General features: G+C 39.5%; 1 protein-coding gene across 1 annotated transcript in view; it reads right to left on the minus strand.

Moving 5' to 3' along the window:
• Positions 1 to 11,635, minus strand: part of tbc1d9 (TBC1 domain family, member 9 (with GRAM domain)) — a 35,500-nt gene that overhangs the window by 21,158 nt on the left and 2,707 nt on the right. The window contains exons 2-4 of the mRNA XM_023270672.3: positions 4,518 to 4,628; positions 1,729 to 1,847; positions 699 to 927 (exon numbers count right to left, since the gene is read on the minus strand). Coding sequence (XP_023126440.1) covers positions 699 to 927; positions 1,729 to 1,847; positions 4,518 to 4,628 — 459 coding nt within the window. The remainder of the gene's footprint in view (positions 1 to 698; positions 928 to 1,728; positions 1,848 to 4,517; positions 4,629 to 11,635) is intronic.

The following is an 11,635-nucleotide window of genomic DNA, read 5'->3' on the forward strand; positions in this document are numbered from 1 at the left end:
ATATTGCACATTATGCATCAGTAGGTAACCTAAAACATCAGATACTGTAAGTCTGGAAAAGTAATCCTTGGAAACGGTTTGAAAAAGTGCAGGCATTTTCCCAAAATACTTGGCAGGTGATTGGATGAACCACCAGTCAAACTGTAACTGTTATCACACTTGAAACCAGCCCATAGCTGCCAGTGGTTACTCATAGGATGCTGACTGGTCTGAATAACAATGTGAATCAGGCCCAGGCATAAAGCTCTCATGGATTCTCTCATGATCTCATCAATCAAGCAAGAATCCAGCTGTCAGAGCACATAAGATGTAACCCGGTGGATTTATTGAAAAAGCCTGTTTCTGCACAAATATTGTGCTGCTAGCATCAACACCCTGATTTTGCTTTACATATCAGGAAAAGTAAAATTGAAAGAAAACTAAAACATATTATAAGCAGTATTGAGTTGAAATAACTAGCTAAATTAATGTACTTGTGCGCCGGTGGAAAAATAACCGGCAGCTATTTTCATAATTAGTTTCTTTTCATGCTGAATATATCGTTTCCCGCTTCTCAAGTGTAAGGATTTGCTGCTTTTTTCTGTTTTTATTTACTTAAGCAGTGTATGGATAATGGATGGATGGATGGATGGATAGACAATGAAAATACCTACCGTGTGTGTGTGAGTGTTCAGAATATGAAAAAGTAAACATCTAACCTTCTTTTCCCAGTAAGTAGGAATAGAAGCAGAGGTGGTTGATGCTGAGGTAGAGCCATCCCTGTCGAGGAACCTTCCCCTTCCAGTAGCTGCAGGAGTAATAGTTGACCAGCTTCTCCTCTTCAGGCATCCCAAACAGCTTACGAAACTTAGCGCTGGCCTCCTTGAACTTGTCCGTGTCGTCATCTTCTTTGACGTCGTGGTTCTTGTTGTACTCGGCGATGATGCCCTGCAGCAAGACGAGAAGAGACAGATGAGATAATGAGACGCGACATGAGAAATTTAGACTGTAAAGTGAAGAGCTGCGGCGGTTCAACTGACTGATGATGCACAGTTAAGAGCTGAAATGTCAGATTCCACGATGTTCTATGTGTCAGACAGGAGCTGCTGTATTTCACTGGATCCGACTTGCCAGCAGTTCATTTACAAAACCGTTTTCAGGGGCAGGTGAATAGCTTAAGGTTCATAGCAGGAGGCTTTTGTGTGGGGATTTTTAACACCCCTCAAAGAAAACCTGATCCTCTCAAGGCCGTTCCTGGGAGGTCATGGGAAACTTAAAGATCCTATTTTCCTATGCAGCCTCCTCTGAACTACTGACCACACCGCCATCTCATAAATGCTGGCTAGAGGATGTAGTGGCACACCTTAAAGTCAAACAGCTAAAACATTCTGCTCAAACTAAAGGGTAAATTTATAAGTGGACCGTTCCTGAGTAATGTACACAACATCACCGACCATTTGCTTTGCTTTGGTTTCCCTTATTATTTAGTATTTATGTATACAGGCTAGAGTTGACGGTTGTTTTGAAAATTTTATTGATGTGTATTAATTGCTAGTATTTGCATGAGCATTACAGTCTTGGGTATATTTTTTTTATCCACCACCCCGTCGCATTCCTTGATGGATTGATTGACTGATTGATTTCCATCTGAATTGAACAATGCTGACCTCATTATGTCTCATGGGAATTCTAAGGAATTAAAATTCAAACACCAAACTGAGGCTTTGACTGCACAGCGAGTGTTCTTACCTGCACCTTTCCTTTCACAAAGGTGGTAATGTCATTCTCATTCTCGAAGATGGACAGAGTTTGCAGCAGGTTGTGCTCCAGCCACTCCCAGTGCTCAGTGATCTCTTTACGGGAGGTTCCTGCAGAGGAGGGAGGGCAGGGAAGTCAGAGAGGCAGCCAGTTAACAGCAGGAGGTGTAATGTTTCAGAAGCAATACAGTGGCACTGTGCTGCAACGATACGCTTCAGAGATGTTCAAATATTTACATCAAACTCTTGGTTTGTAGAAGCAGGGTAGAGCTAAAACAATTATTTGCTGAACTGATTAGAAGACAGAACATTTATCAGCAATAATTCTGATAATGTTCTTACCATTTAGGTCATTTTTGAAGCTCTACTTTTGGAAAGATTGAAATATATTTCTTTATTTATTTATATTCTTCTTCCATGATAGTAAATTGAACATTTGGGTCTCAGGAATAGGCTGCACAGTGTCTTGGTGGTTAGCACTTTCGCCTTGCAGCTAGAAGATCCCTGGTTCACATGGAGTTTATATGTTCTCCCTGTGCATGTGTGGATTTTCGCTGGGTTCTCCAGCTTCCTCCCACAGTCCAAAAACATGCCGAGGTTAACTGATGATTCTAAATTGTTCGTAGGTGTGAATGTGAGTATCATTGTTTCCAAATGTAGCCCTGTGATAGACTAGTGACCTGTCCAGGTGTCCCCTAGGCCTTCACCCTAAGTCAGCTGGACCACAACCCTAATAAGGATTAGCAGTGTTTAGATAATGGATGGATGGATGGATGGACGGATCTTAGGAATGTTGGTTAGAGAAAAAAAAAAGCAGTTTAGAGGAATCACCTCAGGCCTTGAGAAAGTGAGCTAGGAGTTTGTACATGATGAATTGTCTGCACTTACATAGTGTCTTTCTTAGCGGTACTCCAAGAGCTTTACAGTGTTACACACACATTCACACACCAATGCTGACTTTATTCCAATAATAATAACATTAAATGAAAATAGAAATCTAGTCTAGACATTGTTAATGTGCTAAATGACTATTCTAGCTGGAAACAGCTGATTTTTAATGCAATATCTCCATAGGGGTACAGAGGAACATTTCCAGCAACCATCACTCCTGTGTTCTAATGCTACATTGTGTTAGCTAATGGTGTTGAAAGGCTAATTGATGATTAGAAAACCCTTGTGTAGTTATGTTAGTACATGAATAAAAGTGTGAGTTTTCATGGAAAACATGAAATTGTCTGGGCGAACCCAAACTTTTGAACGATAGCGTAAAAACAGAGGACAGGCTAACGAGGACAAAACTATTGCCAACAAAGTCAATAAATCAAAGTCCTTGGTTTTATTTCTTTCTTTATCGTTGAGCAGTGTGAAATCAAAACAGATCTTTCGGGCCATGGGACAAGCTGATTGCAGTAATGGCCGCCACTGTGAACCATTATCCCGCCACACTGCTGCAAACAGCCCTTCAGTGAGTGCACACTGACTACATTAGCCTCGTCTGGCAGACTGCTCCACTCTCCTGCTATCTCTGGGAGGAGGAATTAAGGACTGGGAGGGGAGGGGAGCCAATGCCATTTCAAAGCCAGGCCAGTTTATTTTTGTAGGCCTCCATTTCAGATAGAGAAAACAAATGGAAAACTCTGTATCCAAAGCTAAATTGAATACATTCTTGCACACAAACAAACGGTCTTTGCCAATAAATTTAAAACCTCAGCTAATTCTTAAATATCTTTCTCATCAAGCATCATCCTGATTAATTTCAATGAACTCTCCAAAGTGGGGACAATTGTTCCATACATACAAATGCCAAAAGATACTAAGAGGAGACTTGCACTCTACAAAGCCAAAAATAATAGAAAGCAAAACAGCTGTAAAGCATATTTATGTCTTCAAAGCTCCTCAGATTCTGTTCTGTTTCAGTGTGCAGTTGAAGCAGGTCTTAACATTATTTCCAGGCTGACTCTGTAGTTATTCTCCTCCTAAACAATTTTAGACGTTTAGAAATGAAATAATTAATCAATTTACCAATATGCCAATCGCTTAAATACGCATCAGCAACATTTCTGGTCACCAATAATGTCAACTGAGCATTTCTCCAGACAGATGTGCCTCAGATTCGCTGCTTCCAATCTCTTAGTTGCCATAATTTGCTGCTTTTCTGACATTTCTATGTGTGTAAGCTGGAAAGCTCTGGGTTTACTGGTCAGACAAAACAAGCAGTTTTGGAACATCAGTGAGGGCTTCAGGAAATTGCAATCAATCAATAATGAAAATAATTGCCTCAGGATTAGCTCAGCTCGACATGTAGCTGGAATATTTTCATATTTAATGGCGCAGTGCTAATGACGGTGCAGAAAACAGCACTGCTTATAATCAGTCTGGAGTGTTGCTGCTAATTTGCATGATTTACTGTCGACGAAGCACTCCTGCTCCTAAAAATGGGGAATGAGTGAATGGAAGTTTGCAGAGAGGAGAATATGCAGATGACATAATTGTAAAGACTAGCTGACAGCATGAAATCACAATGAAGCTCTACCAAGTGATTAGATGAAAAACATTGATTCCTGCACCCGCTCCTTTAAAACCGCCGGGGCATGATGTAATGTTTGGCATCCAGCAGCCGACATGGGAAAAGGGAGGATGATAGAACGTCATGTGTTGAAGCTGGGGGAGGGATGTGTTGGGGTAAAATTACCAAAGGAGTAGCCCACACCTGCGCTGCTAAAGTGTCCTTGCCTTACTTCAGATGCATGCATTTTCTCACAGGGATAAAGACACACATACCATGAGCAATGATCCAGTAAACTAAAGAGTCGGGAGTCTGGTAGAGGATCCGGTATGGGGCCATCCGAGCGCTCGAATCCAGAACGACGTCCAAGGTCCCAACCAGCAAACCTGCAAGAGCCCAGAATGCTGTTTTTAAAAATGGATTAATCACACAGAAGCACATTTTACACTTGAGACAATTTTCTAAGAAATGCTACAGAGAGAAACTCTTACTATCCTCACTCTTCTTTAATGTTAACTCATGACCCAAGCTAACCGATAAATGAGTTGCAAAACAAAAGTCCCAACAGACGTGTAACAACCGTAAATGTTCCATGAGACGCTTAACAAATGAAACACTGATGCATTTACACAATTTTGTCATGCTAAGGGTCATTCCAGAATTGGAGGACATTTTACATCCCACTCATCAAATTTCAAATAATCCATGTACAAAATACTAAAACATGCAGTTGTTGTGTAAATTTACTTGTCCTGAGACTAATATCTAAAAAAACTAGGAGAAAAGGATGTTTGAAAATATTTTTTAAAATACCAAATAAGTCTGGAGTTCCCCCTAAAATGCCATTTTTCTCTTGTCCCACCCCCCTGATGACCAAATTGAATCTCAAATAAAACTGTTAAAATGAAATTTAAATCTTCTTTTTTGGTATTATTTTTTTCATTGATGTCTCTTGTAATTGTGGCAGAATTTCTTAAAATCAGCATAGCATTTTAAATAATAACAATTATGCATATGTCCCACAACAACCCTGTTAGAATAACCGTTTTAGCAGGTAGGTACTGTGATTAGAGTAGGGTTAGCAAACAACAAATAAAACATGGAATAAAAATGGTACCATTGATGTGTAAGCTGAGCCAATCAAGCCTTTGATAGTTTATACATATTTTTGATGAATATGTAGCAGAAAACTGTAAAAGAGAAGGTTATTTAAATAAATAAATAAATAAATTTTAAAAAATTGAACCCCAAATGACCTCCAATTCTGAAATGAACCCTAAACCAAATGGGGGAAATAATGAAGTCTTGTGGTTTAAGATATGAGTGTCTCAAAAACATCCTGTGGCTTAAACATGTCTGGTTTTACTTGTTAACCAGACACGTTGAAGTGTGAGCCTCTGGGTTGTAGCGTTATGATTAGGCTCTGTGATAAACAACCGCATTTTCTAAATGAGTTGTGCTACATGAAGAATTTATGATCTGTAACTAATGGCCTCATTGACAGTTTATAAAATCGGTTAATAATTTATAGATTAGTTGTGTTCCATTAGTGTGAACCTATTTGTTTGCCAGGTTGTACAAAACAACCTTGTCTCATATTTATCCTCCTCCAGCTTTGTCTTTTGAGGTTTTAATGCCCTTTAAAGGGGGAAGACCCTTTAAAAAAGAGCGCAGGGTGGTGCTGTGAAAACATTCGTATCTGATGTGACAGCACCAGAGTTATCTCAATGTGGGTTTAGAAACCACAGTTTGTTTTTTAACATTTTTCTGCTTTGTAAATCATGTGAGTTTGGAGGGTGGGTGAACCTATGACCTAAAAGGCAGCATATCTAGATTTGTGCTGCTCTGCTTTTGACCACTGTTTTATTAATTTGACTCTCTGTACTCCACTTATTGTGAGCGAGCAGTACTAAATAGCTGGTACTAAATAACTCTAATCCAGGGGTGTCAAACTCATTCAGCCCAACTTAATCTCAAGTGAGCAGTAAAATCATAACATAATAACTGATAAATAACTCCAAATTTTTCCTTCGTTTTAGTGGAAAAAGTACATTCTGACAATGTTCACATTTAATAAACTACCATTTTACAAAACATTATGAACAACCTGAAATTTCTTAAGCGAAACAAGTGAAATTTCAACAATATTAAGCCTCAGTTCATCATTTGTGTATCACAACTTAGAGATCACAGTGTATCTATAAAGGCACAAAACATTTAGTCGCAGGTATCTGGAACTGAACAATATAGTATTTTACAACTTGTCAAGATGTAGAAATTATTTTAAATTCCCATCCTGACCACCACACCACACAAACTAAAGTGGGAACTACTAAGAAAGAAGGTTATGTTGTCCCCCTGCCTTGCAAATGTAGAAAATGTATACATAAAAAAATACATAAAAGCTGTGGCGGTACATCAAAAATAGGGTTCCACCAAACCAAACTCAGTCATACTGAAACTGCTGCCTCAACTTATATTGCATAGTGTTCAGTGTGTTTAAATATTTTCACAGGAAGTACTTATTTTCACCTCTGTAATTCTTTGAAAACTTTGCAAAGGATTGGACCCTCTGGAGGGCCGATGTTGCCCTTATGTTTGACACCCCTGCTCTAATCCATCAGACTGACCACCTTAATGGAGATTTGACCGAAAAAATGTGCATTATCTGCACCATAGTGCTGTTAGCAGCATGGAGCGTTGTGTTTATGAGTGTCCTTTTGTGGCTTGTAGACGACATGCTTTGATAAAACACCTACTAATGGTTTCACATTATTCCACTGATGTACAGGACGCAATAATGTGCCAAAAAAAAAAAGGAAAATTCACCACAAACAGCAGGAAAGAAGACAACTAGAAAGTAAATATGAATGTAAACAATGCAGGTTTTACATTTTTAAGAAAAATCAACTTTACAAATGCTTTAAAGTGAAGGAAATCCACAATATACACTACCATTTAAAGGTTTGAGGTCACCCAGATAATTTCATGTTTTCCATGAAAACTCACACTTTTATTCATGTACTAACATAATTGCACAAGGGTTTTCTAATCATCAATTAGCCTTTCAACACCATTAGCTAACACAATGTAGCATTAGAACACAGGAGTGATGGTTGCTGGAAATGTTCCTCTGTACCTCTATGGAGATATTCCATTAAAAATCAGCCGTTTCCAGCTAGAATAGTCATTAATCACATTTACAATGTCTAGACTGGATTTCTGATTCATTTAATGTTATCTTCATTGAAAACAAAACTGCTTTTCTTTGAAAAATAAGGAAATTTCTAAGTTACCCTAAACTTTTGACTGATAGTGCATATCCTATTTGATGCAAATAGCTTTAATTGTAATCATGTATAATGATATAATTCTAACAGTGTTTACATTAACAGTATTTTGTCTGATACTGCAGAGGCCCAGCTGCTGGAATTTATTCACACAAAGTCTCACATCTTAGTGTCCAGTCTTTTCCTAAATGTGTAAATGATTTTGTTGTTTAGAATGCACAAACAAAACCTCTATTCATCAGGCTTAGAAGTGAACTTAAGCTCCAGGCTATTGTGTGAGGTGTTACACAACTTAACACAAAGACGCTTAAAACATAAAATTGCACAATAATTGGAGTCAGAGTACAACACATAATCATAACCCAGCCGATAACGTTGTCAGTGTTGTATGTCAGAAACCTGCCCTTTGTAGGTCAAATCTGCTATCTGACACAGTTGTGGTTGCTTTGGGGAGATTGTGGTCTTTTCTGTGCTCTGTATAATCAGTTCAAACATCACACCCCTGGCCTCAAGCTGGGTTTTTTGTTTGTTTTGTTTTTGAGTGCATAAACAGTATAAATCTTGCCTGTCAGTTCCAGTTGTTCTAGTAAGTGAAAAGGTGATTTGTTTCGCTCCAACAGTAAAGACCTCTGATTGCGTCCTTGTTTCTGTGCAGAGAAGCACAAAGACTCACATGATCGTGTAGCTCTGACGGCAACTGCTCCCTTTGAGGCATTTTCCAGCTACACAGACATAATAAATGGAACACGTTACCATTACAGCTGCTGTGTTTTTGCGCTTGTGATGCCTTTTGTTTTGTGGAGCTCACACCCCCTCATTCAACGTGTGGAAAGAAATAGTTACTGTAAAGGCAGAGGAGGAACGAGTCGTCACGTGGAGTTAAGACTGCAGACACTTGTGATGTTTGTGTCAAACTTCAGCTTCACCTCCAATATTACAGGAAGAGCATAAGGGTTTATTCCAGAATTGAAGGACATTTGAGCTTCAAAATGTTGAAAAATAAATCCTCTCTAAAGAATGCAGAGGTCAGGGAGTCTAAATCCCTCCTATTGTTTCTGTCTCTCCTCAGACTTTTTCTCCCCCCTGACAATAAGAAAACAGTCCAGCTCGCCTCGCTTGTCTTGTCTCCTCCGTCTCCCCTCCTCCCTCTCATCTAGTCTCTGTGTGACTCATAGCGAGCTGCAGAACAAAAATAACCTGCCTCCCATGGTAGCTATACCTACGGCGAAACGGGTGAAATATTTCCTGCAAACGGCTGCACAGTCGCTTGAAAAATGCATTTCATCATCGAGTTTGCCTTTTTGCTGCTGCAGGTTTCTAAATTGCAACCGATTGTGCTCCTACTTTGTAATTAAGAACCGTCAGAATATTTATAAGCGTCCAAAATCTGGCTTCTCAAAGTAATATTGCCACTAAAGGCCGGTATCGCTGTTCATAAATCATTAATTAGATTAGAAAACTCTTGTGTAATTATGTTAGCACATGAAAAAAGTGTGAATTTCCATAGAAAACATGAAATTGTCTGGGTGACCCCAAACTTTTGAATGTATACATTTGTGCACTCTTTAGGTCAATAGTTCCTTAGATCAATGGTTCCCAGACTGGGAACCATCAACAAATGCGCACCACATTGCACCTTTTTCTCAACCACACAGGTTTTCTAAAGGAATACTACAGCAGATTCTGACTCTGCAGGAGGTTGGGAGGATCATAGTTAAGTGTTTTGTGTAATATGTGGAACGGAGCTCATTTGGAGAGAGGATGAAGCAGCACACTCCGCTCACTGAATGGCCACTTGAGGCTGACTTCAAACGTGAGCCAATCTCCATAGACCCCCATGTTAAAAAGGCCAACTTCACAGCAGAAATAAACCTATTTACAGCCTGGTACAGAACATTTTGGTCGGTACGGCCAATTTCCTCATTCATGGCAAATTTACAGTGGATACATTTTTATATGACTCATTTAAATTGCATTAAAGCAAGAAAGTTTTGCATAATTAAGGGCGTGGCAACTTTGAGGGATAGATGGGTGCCATTTTAGGATCATTTACGATCATTTTTGCTAATTTTTGGATTCGTCAGGAGTTCGGAGGGGTCAGGTACTGCAAAGATAGCAACAGTCCGAGTCACCTCATTGAACTTCAAGACCACTGTTGAGGAAACCTATGAGTGAAGCCACGACAGGTTTGTCCATCTTTATTTACAGCAGGGGTGTCAAACATGCGGCCCACGGGCCAAAAGGGGCCCTACAGAGGGTCCAATCCAGCCCATTGGACGACATTACAAGTGTAAAAATTACAGAGAAGACATTAACTGCAAATTGTAAATTTAGAAAACTGTAAAATTTAAAAATAATTTCTGGATTTTGACAAGTTGTTTTGATCATGAAATGAAATCTTATATCATTGAGTTCCAGATAGCTGTGACTAAATGTTTTGTTCCTTTGTAGACACTCTGTAATCTGTAAGTTGTAATGTGTAAATGATAAACTGAGGCATAATGTTGTTGAAATTGATCTTATTTTTCTTAGCAAATTTCAGGTTGCTCATAATACTTTGTAGAAAGATTAAATGTGAACATTTTCAGAATTGTACTTTTTTGCACTAAAACAAAGGGAAAAATGCGGAGTTGTTGTTATTTATAGCTCTGATTTTACTGGTCCGGCCCACTTGAGATCAAATTGTGTTGAATATGGCCCTGGAACTAAAATGAGTTTGACACCCCTGATTTACAGCTGGTGGAGGGGATGCCCTGTTTGACTTGCCAGATTGAGAGGTTTTTGTCCAATGAATGGACATATAAGCAGAACATCTCACTCCCCTCCCTTGATGATTTGTCAGTTTTCAACGCATAAATTCTGCAACGGCTCATGCAGCTCTTGTACTTGCACTTCAACATGCTCCCACCCGTAGCTCCACAAGATGCTACAGTTTTCTGATGGAGTCCATCAAGCAAACGCACACATTTGCTGTTTTCCACCGACACTTTATGGCCTTCCGCCAACTCAGACACTGGAGCTCCAGACCTGTGAAGTTGAATATGCCTTTGGTTTGTGCCCAGCTCTGTAAAACGCTCCATCCTGGTGCTAGCGATGGCTTCCTTTCTTGTCTGTGGAAGAACGGCTCGAGGGCCGTGCCAGTGTCACCGGGTGCCAACTGGCGCACAAAGCAAGTAAGCAAGCTCAGCTTTTACATAACAATGACATCATCCCCCAGCACCACTTAGCACGCTTTGTGTTGCCACAGCCAGAACTCACCAGAGACTGAGAAAGAAGACGAGGCTGCAGGCCTAATTATTAATATAAAACAAGGTCATATTACCAATATTGTATTCTAAATTTGTAACCAGTGTCATGTTTTTGTAATACGAGGAATCAGACCAAACCCTTAACGTTTACAGTCTACTTTTATTAGTCTGAATACAGCTGGGAAATATGATGGTGATATGAGATGACAGGAATCAGACTACAGTAGGAGATTTTACACGATTTGTGCATGAATGTGACCAAGTCCATTCATTTGTATTTAATTTAGTGGATTAACTAAAGAACAGTATTTCTCTTTGGGTCATCTTTTTTGGTTAATAAGTGGTTTCTCTATTGTTTTTTTAGAAAAGATGCCAGATGGTTTCCAGGTGGGAGAAATAATAAACTATGCAGCACAAAACAGTGCTTGGCTACGTAAATATCTTTGGATTCACAAAATGGGGAAAGCCAATCTTTAATTAAGCTGCTTTGTACTTAGACTGTAGATATACGACCTACACTATGTATTAAGTATTTCCAAGCAAAAAAAGAGTGGGAACCTCTCTACTTTATCACAATAATCACACTAATAGCATGACAAAATGTAGGGCTACTGCTATATCATGCAGACTGTTCCTCCGGTCACAGTTGTTGGTGTTAATGCTCAGTGGGCAGCGACACTGAGCGACATGAAGTGAGAAATTCTTGACGAGGGAATAGAAACTGAGCTGAAGAATGCTGACCAATCAGTGAGACCTCCTGTTCAGTTCTGAATCAAAGTCAACCAGGCCTCCACCAAAACGTCCACCCAGTGTGCAGGTTTACCACCTAACACAGACCTTAACACTGTGTGTCTC

The sequence above is a fragment of the Amphiprion ocellaris genome, chromosome 4 (assembly GCF_022539595.1).
Source record: "Amphiprion ocellaris isolate individual 3 ecotype Okinawa chromosome 4, ASM2253959v1, whole genome shotgun sequence".
NCBI classification, from domain to species: domain Eukaryota; kingdom Metazoa; phylum Chordata; class Actinopteri; family Pomacentridae; genus Amphiprion; species Amphiprion ocellaris.